The following is a 21079-nucleotide window of genomic DNA, read 5'->3' as shown; positions in this document are numbered from 1 at the left end:
CACATCGGCAGTCACACATCAATTGGATGGGCGCAAAACGGTCACCTCCTGTACTTGTGAATTCTTTCCTGTAAAGTCCATGGGGGTGACTAGAACTGCATTTAAACATGAAGATTATTCCATTAGCTTTCCTGGTTATAATGCTAGCACTTCTGTCCTGCTTTCTAAAGTTCCATTTACACTGCAATACTTGCTGTGTTGTGAACTGTTTTGGTTTTTTTTTTATTGATATACTACTGCCATGTCACAATAAATCTCATTCGCACGAGTGGGTTTGGTGTTACACTGAATTGTGTCATCATTTGTGTGTGTGTGTGTGTGTGTGTGTGTTTCTATTCCCCCATGATTCCCCCATAAAAACTGTGGGAAATAACTGTATGCTGGAATGCCGCTCCAAATTTCATCACATGGCATGACCGATGAAAACCACGGGGAAATCACACCACAGGATTTTCCAGGTAACCAGGGTTGCATCTGAATTTTCTCTGGAAGCAATTAACACAGAAATTAACCCTAAAATTTCCATAGATTTCCATAAATGTCCCTTAATCCATGTGAAAGATCACAAAAAAATCAGGTAAGGAACCCCTGGAAAAATGGAATAAAATACTGTCTGAATGCAGCCTAGTTCTAACCAACATAGTTACAAGAATGCACACTGGGATGAAAACAACAATGAGATGATGCTCATGTAGAAGCTAATGTTTTATAGGGATCTGCCCTTCAAACCAGACCCCTAAGTCATGTTTCACAAAATTTAAATCAGGTTACATACTCAGGAATATTATTCTAAACACTTAAATTATATGAGAAACAAAATGCACTTCAATGAGAAGCAGGTAATAGACAGTTTAAGAGCAAGCCAGTTTTACCTGTTCTGTATTACCTGTTTTATAAGACTGATAGTGGCATCACGTGGGACATCTAGACTGATGTAAATTCCAGTGGGAAGCAGGAAGTCCACAGATATTAAACCATCAGCTGCTATCTGTGAATCTACTGCCCAGATGTCTAGGGCATCTGCCATGGCAGGAGGCATAATGGACTTTAAATCTCATAACCATGTGGTCCTAGAAGAAAAATAAAGTTATAATAATTTACTATGTTCACTTCCATAGGACTGCTTTTAAATCAGAATCAAATACTGCACAAACATCAAAGGGTACCAAACAGTGGCACCAGCACTCACATTGACAAAGTTTATGAGAAGACGCTGCCTTTTTAGGCATGACTTCTGGTCAGAGCTTCACTTAAGTTTGTCTAATGTAGAGTAAGGGAGGAATAAAGAAGGAAAGAACTGCAATATTCTGAAGGGTATTTTTCACATTTAAAAAACTTCCAGTCTAGTAGGCATTTGGAAATGAGGAGTTCTAGAAGGCAAAAAACAACACACACAATAGATTGCTATGCTAGCTCTGAGCTGTGATTAGAAATCTTTGTAATGGAGAGACTGTCCAACTGTGAAATTATAAGAAAATACAAATTTCAAGTTAGAATATCTTGCTCAGACATTTTTTTTTGGGGGGGGGGGGGAGAAGCACAAAAGTGTGATTATGAGATGTGCAACTAGTAAATAATAATCCCAGAAGGTCGATTTTTGCTGCCATTGAATCAATAGTCTAAAGACAGCACAACCCCAACCCCCATTTTGCAATGTCTAGGTGCATAAAATACATCTTATAATGCATGTTATAGCCCGAGTTGAGAATTTACATTTACAAAGCTCAAGTACAAAGCCCTCTTGGACAAATATTTACATGGTCCATTGGATTCCACCATGTATGCAACATAATGGGTCAAAATTCTAAAAAAGGCATATTTAGCTTAGAAAAGGGAGAATGTCATAGTAGCTTTCATAGTACCTAAAATCCTATTTTTATATAGGGCTATTTTTATATAGGGGTCAGAAAAGCAGAGCAGCAATTGGGTGTTCTAGAGATACTTGCAGAAGCATGAAAGCAAAGGGGTTTCAATAGGAACAAATCAATTAACAGTTTAGCAATGTGTACAGGGCTAAGTTCACCCATGCAGTAAAGAGGTATGGAAGTGGCTTCAAACTGCCACAGAGCGCAAGGCTGTGTACACAATACCAACTTAAAATACAGCAGTGGGAGCACAGTGGATGCACAGGACATGGGAGTGTAAGCCCAAATTTCCTTACACAGTAAGCCATTCATGTCAGAAGCTTACCCTCATCCCAGGAGTTTTCACCTCATTCTTACAAAGATGTCACAATGGACATGGCGAAAATCACTGGAGCCTTGTGGGAAGTGAATCCCATGAACAGCATACCACACAATCTCTCTTCCATTTAATGGCCTTTTTCAAGTGGTGATCATGTCATAATGTCATGTGTGAACTAGATGTAATCGTATAAGCAATCCTGCTCTCACCAGGTGACATTTGATGCCTGCAATTTTAGGACTTGGGAACTGTTTCAGGGGGTTAAACGTTTTTCAGATGTCAGGGGCACTAAATTAGTACACAGGCTGAAAATTACAGGCTTGGGGAAGGGAGAAGTCCCTAAAGGGCAACAAAAACCTGAACCAAATATATTCCTCTTTTTTGTGTGGATACCATTTTATAAACTTCTGGTTTATTATTAAACTGTGCATTCAATAGGAAGCTGCCAGGAGGGAGGAAGTGTCCCAGGTGAAGATCAATTCGCAAGCGCTGAAATCAAACTAGCATTCGGGGGCGTGTTTTCAATATGCAAATACAACAACTGCACAGTAGAAAGGAATGAGTGAGCATTTTGTTTATCAACGAAACAGATTAGCTTATTTCAGAAATGACATCCAGTCGCCATTCTAATTTGTGCCACTTGCGGACAACATAAAGGTCAGAGAAGTGCAAAGTATTTATACAGAAAATGGCACTTGTCACAGCCATGAGACTGCTATGAGAATGAATCACAGGCCAAACTGTATAATGCAAGGCGATGCCTGTGAATGACTAACACCCTCACATCCAGCAGTTGAAATAATGCCAAAGATCCATCTGTGGCAAATAGTTACATGAGAGGAATTTTAAACAGCCCACAGCAAAAGGGAGAAAAAGTTTGTATGCAACTATTTATACCTAATGAGCCAGTTCAGACATCATGATGAACCATAGTTCACTGTGATGGGAATGAATGTTAGTGGGCCTCTGGCTCTCACACTCTCTTCCTCCTCCACCAAGTGCAAGAAGATATGCAGGTTTGGCTTCCATTAAAAAAATAAAAAAATAATTTAACTGCAGCTTCTTGTTTTGTTATCTTTAACTATTGTTTGGTTGAAACAATACAACTTCAAAATCATTTTGATGAAGGAGAGTATAAAAATATTTTAAATAAGAAAGTTGAAATCTGTAAAGTTGATTTAAATCTGTAGAGCAGAACTGTAGAGTTGGAAGGGACCCCAGGGGTCATCTAGTCCAACCCCCTGGAATGCAGGAATCTCAACTGAAGCATCCAAGACAGATGGCCATCCAACCTCTGCTTAAAAACCTCCAAGGAAGGAGAGTCCACAACCTCCCAAGGGAGACCATTTCACTGTCAAACAGCTTTTACTGTCAGAAAGTTCTTCCTGATGTTTAGTCGGAATCTCCTTTCTTGTAACTTGAAGCCACTGATTCGGGTCCTACCGTCCAGAGCAGGAGAAAACAAGCTTGTTCCCTCTTCCACGTGACAGCCTTGAGATATCTGAAGATGGCTGTCATATCATATGTGATAGGTAAATGTGACAGGTAAATTTAAAAGTGTTGGTAGAAACACACTTTTTGTTCAGTGAATCACGCAACTGTTTGTTTTAATGTTTGTAGTTTCTGCAAGTACATTTTCTTGCGTGCTTATGCATTTATATACAAAATAGTATACAGTTTATATATAAAACAGTAGTTTGGAACTTTTCTATTTTAACTTTGCTTGAGTTGCTGCACTTGATGATGTAAACTCACCTCACATTTTAATACAGTAGAGAAGTATTCTACATAACGCTGCATTGAAAAACTGCCAAATATTCCTATTCAACTGTGTATTTCTTTAAAAATTATGTGTTACTTTTTTCTGAAGATAACATAATACATAATAATCACATTTTCTACATAATTTGTGCTTGTGAGTTGCAGTACTTGGTAGGGGTGTCTATCACCTCCATGTGTAATTCAAATTACGAAGCAAATAGGAGTGATGGCATCGTTAACAAGGTATCTCAGGTGGGATCAGGGACTTGCTAAAGTTGTTCTGTGAACTCGGGTGCCCCCAAACCACTGCCTTCTTCCATTTAAAGTGGCCAAGCTGACTAGAGAAACACCCTAAACTTGAGTAGGGTGTGTGTGTGTGTGTGTGGCCAGGGTGGGGGTGGAATCTTTCATTTTGTTGAACAGGTCTATGTTTTAACCACAGTGAATTATTTTCACAGGGCACTCCGAACACAGTGATTTGAGGGAAGGGTGTTGGTGCCCTTCTGAATCACTGTCTCTTTCATAACAGTTTAAAAATCAATACTTCAATCAATTTGTGTTCATTCTTAGTTTGTAAACCTTTAAGAGAGCTCAGTATAGGATCGCTCCAGTTTCCTTCAGTTCCGTTTCTGTTTTCACATGATTTATTTGTTCCTTTTTATTTCAATCCCTTTCTGTTTTCCAACAAATACCACCTACTTAAATTATTTTTTCATTCCATTCTTATTTTTCTTTAGGCTTCTGCAATATTTTATTAGAGTCCCCATCCCACACAAACTGCCGTGTGTGTTGCTTTTCATTCATTTAAGATGTTATTTCTCCCAGTTTTAGTTTGCTAGTTCAAGGCTTCATTCTCCTGCCTCCAGTTTTAGGATGCCTGTGATTCCATTACATTGAGTTCTTCCTGGTGAGTATTATTAATTTATATTAAAGTTTTCTCCCCCCTTTTCTAGGTCTAGTATCTTCACATACACAGAGACATACTCAGCTATGGAAGCTTGTCCCTGAAGTACAATCCCAGTTGTGCTGCTCATTGCCAACCCATCATTACCCAATTATCCAGGGGCACCACCTTGTTGCCACCAGTTTCCAGACTGATTTCTATTTAACCCACCCAGTGGTTTGCCCTTGTAGGAAAACCACTACACCTATTCTACTGAAAGTGGCAGACTTTGGGATATAGCCAATGCTTCAGCTCTTTGCATACAACATAATTTCCCCACCTGTCCCCTCCAGTCCCCTCTGCACCCTCAAAATCAGCACTGGATAGCAAGGGCATAAGAGGAAACAAAAGCCCTGCATTGGATACAACCATTTATCCCTTCAGAAGGGCCAACAAATTGCCTGTGAATTGCATCCAATTCTGTGAAAAAAATTAAAGGTTAGAAAATTTTTTGTCAAGGTTCCCTGCACACAGACAAAAACCCTGCAGTTTGACTGGTCCAGGAAGAGCCCTGTTGCCTTCAAGTTCCATCCATTTCTGTTTTCAGATTACCTGTTTCAGTCAATAGGATGGGAGAAACAGACTTTTGGATTTAAGAGATATGACGCAGACTTGAATAACAAGCCAAATCAGAAAGACAGTGGATTCAACACAGTTCAAGTTGTTTTGTAATGCTACAGATACAACGTGAATCCTGTGGCTGGTGCACACCACTAGCGTTTACGGTTAACTTAGGTAAAAGATGGCATATATTGAATATCATTTAACAGAATGCCATTTTAAGACAGATAGTGAATTGAATAATCTTTGGCCCCTGCCGGGTCTAAGGCTTAGATCACAAGGCCACAATCCCACATACGCTCACCTTGAAGTAAACCACACAGAACACAGTGGGACTTTCTTCTGAATTAACATGCACAGAACTGTGTCATATGTACTATGGCCTAGTTCCTGGGGTGTTAAGTCCCATCCAGTTCAACAGAAGTTCCTAGTGGGTATAGGAAGCAGACTTATTATGCCAAGCCATTGGGACATTTAGCTCAGTACTGTTTATTGTTGATTGGCAGAAGATCTCCAGAATTTCAGGCAGGAGTCTCTACCAGCCTACCTGGAGATTCCAAATATTGACTCTATGACCTTCTGCATGCAATGCACATGCTCTCCTATTGAGCTATGGGCCTTCCCCAAGTGATCCAGCTTGTAAGAGGCTTTTACTCCAGCATGGCTCATCAATGCATTGTGTTTACCGGAAGGCATTATGCGTTTCACAGTGCAAGAGCTATACACTGTTTCTCTGAAGGAGGGTATAAATAATTAAAAACAAAATGGCTTAACATTGAGCGGAAGCCCCTGCCTTTGTTCTGCACATCCCTTTTAAAGTACTCTTTAGTTTGCTTCCTAATTATTCTATTAAGAGTATGCATGGCATGCTCAGTAATTCGTAGCACTTCTCATTTGCTCTAATATAATAGAAAGAGATGCTGTAATGCCTTTTGGAACAGCATGCATCTGTATAGGTCAACTGCAGTTCAGAGGGTCAAGTTGTCAATGAATCAGTGTTCACAATGCTTATCCCCAAACATGCAGAACTCACATTATCTCAAAAAACTCACACGCTCCATTATAAAGGTGATCTTAATAATGGTTTCTTTTCCTGGCACTTTGTACTGATTTTCAACATGACTACCTGACTCAGTCAGTAATGTAGTCTCACCCCTTTTCTAGCAACTTATAACTGTAATTAAATTTAAGCCATAATAGAATTTGGGAATAAAAATGGGGCAGAACTGGGGGGGGGGTGTTAACTCATCCCTATTGAAGAGAGGGGCTCAATTATCAATAATTCTACCCAGATGCAAAACTGTAAAAGGAGGCACATGATTATTAGAAGTCTCTTTTCTTTCCAATACTTTTGTATCATAAAAGTAGATAAATATCTGTTTTTCAAATCTTTAGATTTTTGTTCTAATTTTAATTATGTTGTTTCATTCATCACTGCTATCTATGATTTACTGTTAGAGATAATTTAAAGGTGTTACTACACTGCTGATATGAAAAGTCTCTTAACATACAAAAAAGACACTTCTGCTCTAAAGTCTCCCACCACAGTGCAGGTTCTCAGTTGAGTGTCCTTGATCTTCTCCAAATCTTAGGTTCCTCTGTCTCAGACAATTCACAATCCCATGGCAAATTCACCCCACCAATCTCTCTTTCTTATCTTTGTAACCCACTCACTCCCTGCCAAAGGAAGTGTGAAAAAGAAAAGGATTTCCCTAGGTTTGAATACCATAATCAATAAATGGTTGGGTCAGCCAGAAAATCTTGTTGTAGACAATATTCAGCATTTGAGTAACTATTCTAGGAGCTAAGGATATTTTGCGTCTTAGTGAAGAACTGAAGAAAGAGGTGAACCTAAAAAACTGAACATCGGCTGCTGTGTCCCCAGTTCAAACTGTAAGCCACAGGACTTAAAATTATATTGGCTGCATCTGAGAAAGAGGTGAGAAGGCAAGGCCCTTTCTGTTGGCTCTGTGGGAGCAAGCTCCCCTAAGGCTCCTCCCTGAAATGTTTTCTGCACTGACTATGAATTACAGCTGGTAATTGAGCCACTCCATACAATACCTGGAGGCACACCAGATCAGCCTATCTCCAAGCATCCACACAAAGATGAAATCTCAAGTACAGCTGTACACATGAAATATCTTGCACACACAGGTCAGCCTACAAATTTTATCTCTACTGTTGTGTAAGAGCATATTCTTACCAGGCATAATTTCATGACTATGAAAAGTACAGGGCCCATAACTCTCAGGGTCTGAACAAGACATGACGGAACAACCACCCATGAAAAAGGATGTCTCATATGAACCCCCCCCCCAAAAAAAAACCACAAACCCAGACCAAAGGAAATAGTATCTCAAGATGTTGGCAAAATGAGGACCTTGTTTTCAAAACAGCCCAACACATTTTGGCCATTTGTTATTTAAAGGTCTTCTTCAGAGGTCAAATGAACAAACAGCTTGCAAATACATCAAATACAGCCTGCAAATACTTTCTGTTAAATACATCATCTATTCAAATTAGTGGGTGACTGACTGGGTCTCCAGTAAAGGTGAATAGATGATACAATTAAAGTCAGAATGGGGAACTTGTGCACCTCTAGATGTTGCTGACAACATTAGGCTAGATGGAAAACAGGATAGCCTGGCATCAGGCAGCTTCCAACATACTTAATCCTCATGCCCAGTGGCTATATATGTGAAGAAGGCAAAGACTCTGATAAGACACATGGCTCCCGTGTAATTCCTACTTTGGCCCTCAAATTATCACCCAGTGAACTCTGTTGAACTTCTTTACAATAGGGGACTATTAACACAGCATAGCAGCTTTCATATAGGATGTCCCCCTCAGAAGTAATTAGGAGGAGTTCTTCTTTAGTAACCTTCAACCCTTATCAATGCTTCAAGTATGTTTCATTACAAACCCTGATATTTCAATAAGTGATCACAGACTTTAACAACTACCCTGGAGAAACTAACATACATAACATTAAACATACTGTAAATTCTTGGTAAATGAAATGAAGTGACTAGCTATTTAATACTTCAAGACCCTGAAGCAGTTTTGTTCTGCTGATGAAATTGGCTGATGAAATTAAGAACTATTAATAAATATTCTCACCATTGCTTTGCTGTCATTTGGGAAAACTCTATTGCGCCCTCAATTTCCAAATAGCATCTTCAGGATTAAACACATTTATTGAAGAAGCACATTTGTTATATTCTGGAACAGGAAATTTCTGGACAAGGTGCACCTTTGTTATTTCTTCTCTATGTTACAGTATTTTCCTACATTGTGCCTCTTTTGTATTTTTCTAATATTAAAAACATTACACCACACATTCACACTCCTTCTATAAGCAAACACTAATGAAGAGTAGAAACAGTAATATAGACATTCAATACTTTTAAATGAAATATTTTCATTCTTGTTACATTTCATAAGCTTTACACAGCTGCTTAGAACAATGACAGTGTGATTTTGTGGTCAGAGCTGAATTCTGCAGGGCAACTTGATCCTATACATGCTTACTTGGATGTTAATTCCCAGAGTTCAACGGGACTTACTCCCAAAGTAGTATGCATAGTACTGCAGACTCAGTCTGATCACTGAATTGTTCAATATTAGCAAAGCTTGCTGTAGTCAAGAGAATATTTGATTTCCGGAGCTATGAAAGACAGCCTTTGACAGGTCCTTCTGCACCATTACACAGAATATCCCCTTCTGGGATAGCAGTGAAGTTAGCTGGCAAGAAACCATTGTTTGAATGTCTGTGGCTACTCTGTCTTTCTCCCTTTATTTGGAGCTTCTGTGATACACGAAACCTCGCTCAGGAGCAAAATACAGTGGAAGCTGTACCACAAGTATGTTTTTCAAGACTTGTAATATTTGGCCAGGATAATTCTAATTGAAGAACATATTTATTATACTGAAGAACTGTGAAAGTACAATGTTTGGAGATGTTAAAACAACCACTAGGAATGGTTTTTATTTCATCCAGAAACTTAGATTTCGTACTAACCAACACTGAAGAACTTATTGTGCAAGCCTGTCTTTGACCACATGCATTTATAGAATGTATTTACAAGATTTTTATCCTCCCTAACAAAGATTAAGCTGGTGTACAGCTGGTGTGGCATAGTAGCCAAGAATGCAAGCTGGTGGATTGTCTCTCAAATCTCACCTCAACTCCTAGGTAGAATGAAGTAATATTCAATGTTTCTCATCTAGAAAATGGGACAGTGATATTTACCTACAATAAAGGAGAGCCCTCCACAATCTGGTGCCCTACAGATGTTTTGGACTACCACTAGCCACAGGATGGCCAATAGCCATGCTAGTTGAGGCTGACAGGAGTTGCAGTTCAAAACATCTGGATCCCCCAGGCTGGGGATGGTGGTGTAAGGATTTCTGAGTACATTAAGAGTACTCAACACTCCAAGTAATATAAAAATGCTAAGTATTACTATTATTGAAAACATAAATGGCTTATAAATGATTTTCATGAAGTCTATTCTGTTCTCATACCATCCACTGAAAAATAAACAGGAATTTGACAGTTGCAATCAATATCTCAACATTTAGTTCTAACTACCATGAATACCAACAAGAACATTCCTATTTCTTTGTTCCTTTATGTGTCTAGTATTAGGTCCCAAGTTTCACTTTAGCTTTTACTCTCTGACATCTATCCCCAGGTATTATATATATACACACAGATACTTTTCCTGGTTCTTTCAGTTTTTCAGGGGGGGAACCCTGGGAAACAGCCCATTCTCCCTAAGTATTAACCAATTTTTCAGGAAAAAAACTGGGGGGGGGGGGAGAGAGAGAGAAATGGGGAGATGTAGTGTTTACCCCTTCAATTTTCCATTTCTCCCTGGAGCTTCACATCTCTACCACAGGCCTGTTATAACTGCAAGCATCCTGAAACACCTTCAAACAGGAACACAAGCAATTGCTATTGACAAATACCACTGCACAGCAAGATCAAGTGTTGGGTTAAGACCAGCAAGACCCAGGCAAAAATCTACACTTGCCCATTAGGTGATGTTGGGCTAGTCAGAACTATGTATGCTATCTAGAGCTTCCTGAGGTACAGGCAGAGGCAGAAATAAAATATTTCATTTAAAGGGGGGGGGGCAGTCACAGAACGCTACTAAGTTCTTCTAAGAGTTGGTCGACTGAAATCAATTACTCTAAGTTAGTTCATCTACGTCAATGGGTTCACACTGAGTAGGTTTAGCATTTAGCATTGGTGCAACCCACTGTTTACCAGTATCAATTTGTTTTTGTAATTCACACAGGTAACAAATTTGTTGTTTGTGATCTTTCTTTCTATAAATTTAAAGGCTTAAAAACAACAACTTGACCACTCCTTTTTGACTGATCAAATGCCCAATCACGACCTTCAAGAAGCAAATCAAGAAGGATTTTTTTAAAAAAAGAAATAGGTAGTATTTTCTTGATTTTGCCTATCAACACTACATTTATTGGATTGGAAAGGTATCTACTATGCCAACTGATTTAATGTGGGTCCTCAGTAATTAAGAGCCACAGAATTCTATTCTATTCAGGCTCTTTAAGTGTCATATACAGATGTGCCCCATAAGATAAATCAATGCTGAATGAGGAAAATGCATTAAAACAAAAACAAAAATGGGTAAATGGAGAATTCAAATAAAAAAAAGCAAACAAGCTGCAATTCATTACTCAGATGCAGAAAAGTATCTGCAGTAGTTATAAGACAATACAGAAAACTTATTTTATCCTTTAGCAGCCTGCCTGAAGTAGAAGAAAACCATTCCCCTATGTATCTTTTATATACCTTGTGAGTTTTGTTTTGTTTCAACTGAAGGGTGATATTAAAAAAATAATCATAATCATAATCTCTCCCCCCCCCAAAGATTCCCATTTACAGATGCCATACAAGAATAATCGGGCCTGATAAATATCAAGTTCCTTTAATGACTAATAGGATGAAGTAGTAGGTGGAACTATGATTGTTCCAGAACACTTCCTGTTTACAATTACTCAGAAAATCTCAGGAGCCTAGATTGGAACAGCTGCTTAGCTAGGCCTGAAGAATGAAGGTATCCAGTATGAGATTTCCTGCATTGTGCAGTGGCCCCAAAGTCTGACAATGGAAATCCAGGTTCATTTCTGCAATCAAACATCTGTCCACACAAACCCAGATGCTACATGGCAGACACATAACTGTCTCATTTTTGTTTACTGAGAAAATTAGTGGAAAATCAACTTTAGTCAGGTGAGGTCTGAAGCCCCCTGCAGTTATTTTTCTTCTCAAAATATTGGGTAAGTTTTGCAATGTGACACCTGTGCCTTCCCCAGATATTGTTTGGCTACAACTCACATCAGACCCAGTGAGAATGTCCAATAATCAAGGCTGATGGAAGCTGTAGCCCAGCAACATCTGGGGAGCCAGATTCTTCATTCTTGATGCAACCTCTATTTTGTCTAAGATCTACTGAACTCGGGCAAATTGTTACAGTGCAGAGAAATGTTTAAGATAATTAACACAATGGTGTTTTGCCTTAAATAGAGTTAAATTTACAAAAATGTAATAAATTCATGGTTTTGCTTGCCAGAATAAGACCTGTCCCCATGGGACAATAGTAGTAAGCCACTAGCAAGGCCAGCATGCCACACTTAAAACAGTGACACTGGAGAAGACCTTATACATGATACAGAGGTAAACCATGGTTAGCAAATACACTTTAAACCATTATTCCACATCATCATTTGTGGTTAATGATAATTGTTGAGGACTTATTCTTACCTAAATGAACTGCATAGGGTTTTCTAGCTCCGAGCGAGATTTTTAACATAACAGAAATATGCCCAGTATCCAAAGTCTTAAGTTTTTAAAATGACAGACACAAAAGTCCTTTATGCACATTTGTTCTACATGTGTGAAGGAAAAGCCAATCCTGTCTCCTGAGTGTTAAAAGATGAAAACAGGGCTCTATGAACATATAGCTGTAGGCACAAAGACACTTATACCATCAGGGGATCTGATCACAAAGGGTCTGTGTTCAAGGAGCTTCATTCCCACCCACGTATAAACATACAAAAGAAAGGTTTCACCTGCTGATGCAAACCTGTTCCCCTCCCTGTGTGTCTGGAGAGGAAATACTGAGTTTAGGGTTAAAAGCTCTACTCTTTCCAACAGAGCATGCATTAAGAGCTGATCTATAATGACAGCTACCTAGACTTTCCTCTAAACATGTTATTAAGAGATAAATAAGTAGCATAAGTATGGAATGGTACCTTGAAAAAGGAAGAGCTTACATTTTTGCTTTTTCCCAGAGAACTCTTCTAATTTCATTCTGGCTATGTAAGCTTATTTGTACAAACCATCTTTTCTCCTGGTTTCCTTGGAAGGCTCTATCAGATGTTCAAAAGTTAGCCTTTAAGAAAAGAAGAAAAAGAAAGGGGAATTGGCATGTTTTTAAAATAATTACATGAAATGAAATTTTAAATTATTGAAACTCCAAATTAGCCCTTAATAAACACACATTCAGCCAAAATACTCTCCCTGAACATTCCACAGTGCAACATCATGTGAAATCTACACAATTTTACTGTTGATAATAATAATAATAATACTGTAATAGTAATAATATATTCACTAATTTATTGGCTTAGATGCAGGGAAGCCAACAAAGTGCTCTTCAGATGTTGCTGGAACCCAACTCCCCGTAGGCTTGGTCTGGCATAGACAATAAGTGGCACTGCAGTAAACTATTCAACACAAGGAACTGAGTGCTACAAAACAACCTGAATGACAGCTCTGGCAGGTCATGCTCCTGAAGGAAAAGGACTGCTAAGTTCTTACCTAGAGCATGTCCATATACTCAAAGCAACAGTGGAGAACCTCTAGCCTTCCATATGTTGTTCAATACAACCCCCGCCATCTCTTACCATTGGCCATGTTGACTGGAGCTCTGCTGAGGGGAGTTAGAGTAAAACAACATCTAGAGGTCTACAGAGGTTCCCCATTTCTGTTCTAAAGGCTCTAAAACACAAAGGTAGGAGCCAACCACTGTGCCTCCTGCCCTGATATTTCCTGGGCGCTTTCACCCACCTGCTATGACTGTCATGGCTCTACATGGTTCTACTACAGCAATATGCAGTGGGATAGATGAGGAGATGACCAGCTGAAAAGAGCAAAAGATGCAGCAACTGCACACCCTCTTACAGTATCAGAAGTATAAACACTGTATCAGTACAAAGCTTTGCAATCCCAGGAAGGAACTGTACTTTGCCTTAGGTTTGTGGCCAACTGCAAGCCTAGTATAGCTATTCAAAGTCAGCTTCAGATAACTTGTGTACACAAATGACAGATCTCTACTAAGTCATTACACATCAGAAGAAACATATCAGATGTTAAGAACTTCCTTATGACCTTTCAGCCTATGATAATAAAATTAAATACACAGGATCAGTTAACAGGAAAGGAAGGACATTTCCCCACTATTTTTTGGCAGTCTGGCTCAAATATTGTTTATTATCATCAGCGAGGGTACAAGAACTAGGGTACAAATTGCTGCTTCAGCTGTAATCCATTACCTCTGAGTCTACTTATAAGTGCCACCACCAATATCTCTGATAATGACAATGGTAGACAGCAGGTAACTTATTGATCCACTAACAGTGAAGGCCATTTATTTATTGTTAAATATATAGTCAGTGAAGATTTCAAATGGTAGCCAAGTAGATATAAAATCTGCAGTTGAATCCTACCAGAAATAAGTTTCATCAATTTCAATGCGCTTTCTCTCAGAGTACAAGACTGCAGCCCTAATTCTTTGCATAACAGGTGCTCAGACTGCATTTGCACTTGTGTCTGCACTGTTGCAAAGCAAACTGTTCCACAACAAACCAGACCTGCATCAATAGTAATTATATAGCATCTCACTACCCATTTAGGGGGAAATTCCACTGATAGTTATACAGCATTTTACCAATCAATGTAATGTAGACACCGACATTACAATTTATCCCTCTGGATTACCCTTTTATATGGGTCAGTTTTCCACTGACCTGAAGCACTATGCAGATTGCACAAGTTGGTTGTGCAATTGTATGCATGCAACATGAAACCCCCACAGATCTGTACTACTGAACAAACAACCTAACTAGTAGCAGACTTTACTGGTTACAGCAGATGTGGGAAACCTGTGGCCCTCCAGGTGCTGTTGTAATACAATTCCCATCATCCCCAACCACTGGCCATGCTGGCTAAGCCTGATAGGATTCAAATCCAGGACATCTAGACAACCATGGATTCCTCATCCCTGAATTACAATCTGCAGAAGAGTGGTGCAAGATTCCCAGTTCCACCATCTCCAACTGACACTGCTAATACAAGTCCAGTATGAGTCAAAGATTTTAGACAGAGGGGCTGTGACCATGTATAGCAAATGATACTCCACAAATCTTCTCTGTGCTGGTTTGTTTGGAAATACACATTGCTGTTTCCATCCTCCACCACACTGGCATGCACACACAAGCACTCGCATGTGCGTGCACACACACACACACTTATCCTCAAACACTCAAAATCTGTCTCAATAATCCAGTTAACACAGAACACTCCAGCAAGTAAAAAAATCTCAAGTACAAAAGAGTACACACACCTATAGTAAAATCAGCTGTCAATTTCCTACATTCTTTCCCAAAAGAAAAAGAGAGAGAAAACCCTATATAAGTAAACACATCATATCATGGAACACAGTAGCATGCTATTAATATTACACTTGTATTACAGGGTAAAATGTAAACATTGCTGAAATCTAGCAAGAACTGGTATTATTTTGCATTACCTTTCACAGGGATAAAAAGCTTCCAGTCCATAAAAACCCTTTTAGACTAGTGCAGCAAAGCTTTCACAAATAGGTTCTGCTGCAATCCAACACAGCGGATGAATTCACAGTTAGCTTCTTGCCAAAGAAGAAAGCACTGCAGTCTCTTCTCTACCTTACAAAACCATCCTGGAAGTTAAACTGAAAATAAATCTGAAAGAGCCAGCAGGAGATGAGGGACTAAGCATTAAGGGCTGAAATTCTAGCTCTCAGCACAAACTCCACCAATTTCCATGAGGCTTACATAACAACTAAAAAAAAAAAAAAAAGAATTCTAGGAAAGATAAGGGTCTGAAACTCAAGCTTTTTAGCTGCAACAGTTTCTTTTTCCGTGTTCCAGGAAATGTATTTCCTTACCAGCCAATGAGATCATATAATTAGAATATGAAGGGATTATTTCTGTAAACAACAATAAACATTTCACAAGAGTAGGGAATATGAAATACCATTTAAAATGGGGGCACTCAGACACAACTATTTCACATATGCCAAAAATGTTTTCGTCAACGTATGAGTAATTATTTTACATTCAAAAAAAGAAAGGAATACCTAGCTTTCTGGCTACAATACACATACCAACTGTACAGTGGAAAGACTTGCATTAATCAACGGATAAGATATTTTACTACATTATATAGTCAAGACACATCACTGGTTTTGTTTTAACCACCTTTAGCATTTCTTTACTGATTACTGTATATGCAACACACACGCGCGCGCACACACACACACACAGAGAGAGATACAAACATGCATCACTACAGCTAAAAAGAACTCTACACTTTATCCAGAAATAATCCAAAACTACCCCCACCCCCCATAACCAGAATCAATTTACTGTCTTCACCTGCAGTTTTGCAAAAATTACAAATTCTAATGAAACTTCTATTTTCTGTTCTCTGCAAGATCTTTCAGACAGCCTTAATTCACTGCTACATTTCTGTTAACATTTTGAAATCGTTTGTGGGCAACAGTTTTCCCTAGTTCCCTATTTATTTCCTGCACTATTTTAGTTTGCATTTAAATAAGTGACAGACAGACTTGGAGAGTCACAAATATTGCCCTATCAATCTTGCTATCAATCTTTTATTTCCTCAAATTGCTGATCAGTTAAGGCCACATCCACACCATATATTTAAAGCATTATTATACCATGTTAACATTCATGGCTTTCTCCCAAAGAACCCTGGGAACTGTAGTTTGTTAAGGTTACTGAGAGTTGATAGGAGTCCCTTGTTCCCCTCACAAAGCTACAATTCCCAGAGTGGTTTAGCAAGCAATCCCTCTTCCCAGGACCCTGGGAATTAGAGCTCTGCAAGAGCAACAGAGGTCTCATAACAACTTTCGGTAAGTAGCCTTAACAAGCTAGAGTTGCCAGGATTCTTGTGGGAGAAGCCATGGCTGTTAAAGAGATACAGTATACAGCAGGGATGTCCAACAGGTCGATCACGATCTACTGGTAGATCCCTGGGAGGTTTTGGTGGATTGCGGTCAATCACTGGGTCCCTTTTCTTAGCGTTGGTAAAAGAGAATCCAGTCCCGCCCCCTCACCCTGCCCTCCATTGTTGCACGACCTGCAGAACTTAAGACGGAGTTTACTCAGAGAGGATGTTTGTTTTGCCAGCGATCTGTTGGTGAATGGCTGTTCCCCTTGAGCTTAGGCTTGAATCCTCAAAATCAGGGCTTTCCTCCTGCCTAAAAAAAGCTCAACTTTGACCTGAACCCCCCAAAACGGGGTAGATTACTGCCAGTTTTTAATTCTGTGAGTAGATCACAGTCTCTTGGGAGTTGGCCACCCCTGGTATACAGCAATAGTGCTTTAAATGTATGGTGCGGGTGTGGCCTTAAGTTGAATTCACTTAAAGGCTTGTGCACCAGTGCAGGAGAGCAACAGCCACAATAGCACCTTCATTCCTTTCAGCAGATATAGAACAAGTTCTGCCTCCCAAGCAGATGTGAGGAGGGAGACTGTTGTGCTTATATTATGAGTATAACCGGTGATAGGATACAGAAGTAAAAGAGAAGTAGAAGCCCAAAGCAGTCTACTGAGAAGCAAACACCACATTTAAATCAGTATTGTAACCTGCACCTGAAATGCAATGTGGGTTGTTAAAGGCAAGAATTTCCGTAGCAAGATCTAAGTGGCTTACCATGCATCTGTACCTGATACATGGCGAATTCTACCTATTCCTTCAAAGGATGATAAATATAACCAATTTACCATGAGGTCATATGTACATCTCATTAAGTAATCTTCTGAATCCACTCACAATGTACACAAAAAGGCGAGGAAGCTCAGTTGAAGCCTCACAGTCAAAAATACAAACATTTTTGTATTTTTTTACCCACAATAAGCTATTGTGGGTAAAAACTAACAGGGACAAATTAAGCTGTAGGTGAAAAGATTAAAATTCCTCTTCTTCCATCATTAGGAAAATAAAAATCCCAGCAATGGAAGAGGGAGCCTATCCCTGTGATAGCTATCTTCTCCTAATACCCCATGTGGGACCCTCATGCACCTAAAGTCTCCACTTGTGGGGTAAGCTGTCTCCCTCAGGAACAGTTCTGCCACAAGCTGCCTTTCAAAGTAGCCCACTACGCAAATCAACTGACATCTCCATCTATTTGCAGCATAGGGCTGTTGGAAGGGATGAGGAGTGCCAGCAGAATCAGGGCAGAGGATCTACCTGAGGTGGGCAGTGTCCACCTCCAATTCAGCTTGGAACAATTAGAGAAGTGATGTGCACATGTCAAGCACCCTTGTTCTGAATTCTCATCCCATTCCTAGTAAAGCAAACCGTGGTTTTTCTTCATCTTCAAGCAACACATATCACTGTGATGTTCTTTTATGTTTCCAGTTAGGATCATGATGGGTTTAATGAGTGCATACAACTTCTGAACTGGAACTTTCTCCTTTACTATACTTTTGTTTGGAAAGGAAATGAACATACAGAGCGAACTTACCAGGGAATATAAAGAGTGCTTACTCAGGTACTTACCAGAAAGCTGAATAGCAGATGTCAAATAAATTTACTCTACTCACTTGCATGGTACTGAAACAGTATTGTGAAATATAATGAGCACAAAGCAAGTAATTAAACTGAGAAAGAGATTTTATTCACTCTTATTTCTAAGAAAGCTGTTTCAGATTTTAACCTTTGTGGAACATAGGCAGGACTTCGATGTAAAGGGGTATGGGTGAGGCTCCAGATACCAATAAATTCCTTTAAACCGAACAAATATCAAATGTTGTCCAAATATCATCTTCTCCCACTTTTCTGAGTTTAAAAGTAACACACAAGAGACTAGTGACTCATTCTTATTACATTACTTCAATCTATTCTTTTTGACTGACTTGTGTCACGACTTCATTTTTATATTCAGATTAAACTAATTTTTCAATCTGACATTACCTTAAACTATTCTTACAGCTCCTCTTTGATTTACCATTGTATTGGAAGACTGGGCTCCTCACTTGACTGATTCCCTTTCTTCTTATTAGGTGCAAAATCTCTTTTTCCATCAGACATCCACCATTTTTCTCTTCTTTCCTACCATGCCCAGGACATTGTCTTGGAACATTATTCCTTACTGTTCCTTCCTTCTTTTAAGAACATTTTAAAAGTCTTTTTTATCTCTATGTTAACTCCTTAATATTTTAAACATGAGTTAGAATACATTTTTGTACCTTCGCTGCATTTGCCATCACATCTTTAGGATTAGGGTGGCTGCACTTTCAACTATGCAGTTCCCCTCTTCTACCTTGCTTTATTTAAAGAAGAAAAAGAAGAAGTACACAACTTTGCACAGAGATCAGCTCACTGGATTGTTTTGTAATGCAGTGAACACGCTTTTAGGGCATACAGCAAAAAATGTGCTCTTGGGCAAAAATAGTGTACAAAAAAACCACATTTTTATTCAATTTGGTATTTAAATATATGTAGGAATGCTAGAGTGATATGTTTTCTTAAAGCTAGCTTCAGTAACACAGGAATTCCATCTGTGCGTTCAGACACAGAGTGGTATTTCATAAAACTTGTGAAATAATTGTATCATAACTCTGTATTTTGGCTAAAAGCTGGTTTTTCCTGGGACTTTCCATGCTGTATCAGTTCTCAAGATATAAGAAGTTTATTAAAAGTTCCTGTTTCTCCCTGCTGGTTGCAGCAGGAACAAGACATTTAGAGACTAGTGATCTGAACTTTGGAAAGCCAGGCTTGTAATACGTCCTCATCGCCACTGACAACTACAAATTGCCCTAGGTGACCAGGTGGTGTCTCACACTCCCTGACACCAATGCAAGTCTAAACCCACTTTTTTAAAAAAGCCAAAAACATGCTCAGTTCAGCCTCAATTTGCAGTGCAAGACTACGCATATTTAACTAAGAAGCAAGTCCCATTTCCCCCCTGGAAAGACTTGCTCCCAGAAAAGCATGCACAGGACCACAGCCTTAAGCATGTATTCACGTACCAGAACTGCTGCTTTGCTTTACAACAGCCTCCACCAACCAAGTCCTGGCTAGGGCTAATGTGACTTGTAATCCAAAACATCTGCAAGGCACCAGACTGATTAACATTGTTTAATGAAGAGCTGTGCCATTGTATCTTTTCTCCATAATTTAAGTAAATTGTGATAAAGAATAATAGAAATCCAATTTTGAATTCTGCCTTTGGAAAGAGATTCCTTTAGATCTATGTAGGACCTTATTGTGTATTTATTTATAGGCCATGTTTCTAGTGAAATACAGAAGACAGCAAACAACAGTGAAAAAGAAACACATTTACAACTGGCTACAGGTTATCAGCGCCTAGGACTTGCCGATTGAAAGGTCGGCGGTTCGAATCCCCGCAGCGGGGTGCGCTCCCGTTGCTCGGTCCCAGCGCCTGCCAATCTAGCAGTTCGAAAGTACCCCCGGGTGCAAGTAGATAAATAGGGACCACTTACTGGCGGGAAGGTAAACGGCGTTTCCATGTGCTGTGCTGGCTCGCCAGATGCAGCTTTGTCACGCTGGCCACGTGACCCGGAAGTGTCTCCGGACAGCGCTGGCCCCCGGCCTCTTAAGTGAGATGGGCGCACAACCCTAGAGTTGGACACGACTGGCCCGTACGGGCAGGGGTACCTTTACCTTTACCTTTACAGGTTATAAATCAAGCTTATACACAACTCAAAAATCCACAACCATAATTTAAATTAGCAGTAGGCAGAGCCCATCCTAAATAGTTGCATCCAAAATGCTTGCCTGCAAGAGATTACCATTCCTCAGTGATAATAAGATACAATTCGTCAACGAGAAACAGCAATTTATCAGTGCAGAAATCACATTACATCATGTATTTAGGGGCTGAGCCCAAGTAGTAGAAACAAGTCTGGCCTGCATTCTAACAAGCCCTTACCCAAAAGGAGGTTGTGGTTACATTAAAATAAAAACTAAAAACTAGAATTCATAAATTTGTTGTTCAGTTGTGTAACCCTCCAAACAGCTGTGTTGTTTAAACCCACGTTTCTACACGTGGAGTTTAAAATGTAAACAGGTAGAGAGAATGCATTTGAAATGCACTAAGCAAACCTCATTTATCTGTGTAACCTTCATTTTAAAGAAACCACATTAAAGAAACCACATGTAACACTCAGCAAAGTTTTCATGAGTTTCAGTTTCATATCAAACCCCTCATGTTTGATAAAGGAAAATCTTCTTGTCAAGCCTATAGCTTGAAAATCTCTCTTTTTTGTCTTTTTTTGTTC

The 21079-nt window shown here is 39.3% G+C and overlaps 1 protein-coding gene across 10 annotated transcripts in view; it reads right to left on the bottom strand.

Moving 5' to 3' along the window:
* The window catches only part of PIK3CB (phosphatidylinositol-4,5-bisphosphate 3-kinase catalytic subunit beta), a 103475-nt gene that overhangs the window by 38920 nt on the left and 43476 nt on the right, over positions 1-21079 (bottom strand). For 4 of the 10 annotated variants that reach the window (XM_083613732.1, XM_083613733.1, XM_083613729.1 and 1 more), the window contains 2 exons: positions 12740-12879; positions 887-1070 (listed from right to left, as the gene is read on the bottom strand). In XM_083613732.1, coding sequence (XP_083469858.1) covers positions 887-1039 — 153 coding nt within the window. In that variant the 5' untranslated portion in view covers positions 1040-1070; positions 12740-12879. Of the gene's footprint in view, positions 1-161; positions 1071-12739; positions 12880-15297; positions 15317-21079 lie in introns of those variants that run through there. The other 6 variants (XM_083613736.1, XM_083613731.1, XM_083613737.1 and 3 more) reach the window with 4 other exon arrangements.

This window comes from Podarcis filfolensis (assembly GCF_964270895.1).
Source record: "Podarcis filfolensis genome assembly, chromosome: 5".
NCBI lineage: Eukaryota > Metazoa > Chordata > Lepidosauria > Squamata > Lacertidae > Podarcis > Podarcis filfolensis.
The sequence above is the reverse complement of the archived record's forward strand: the minus strand, read 5'-3'. Positions and strand labels throughout refer to the sequence as shown.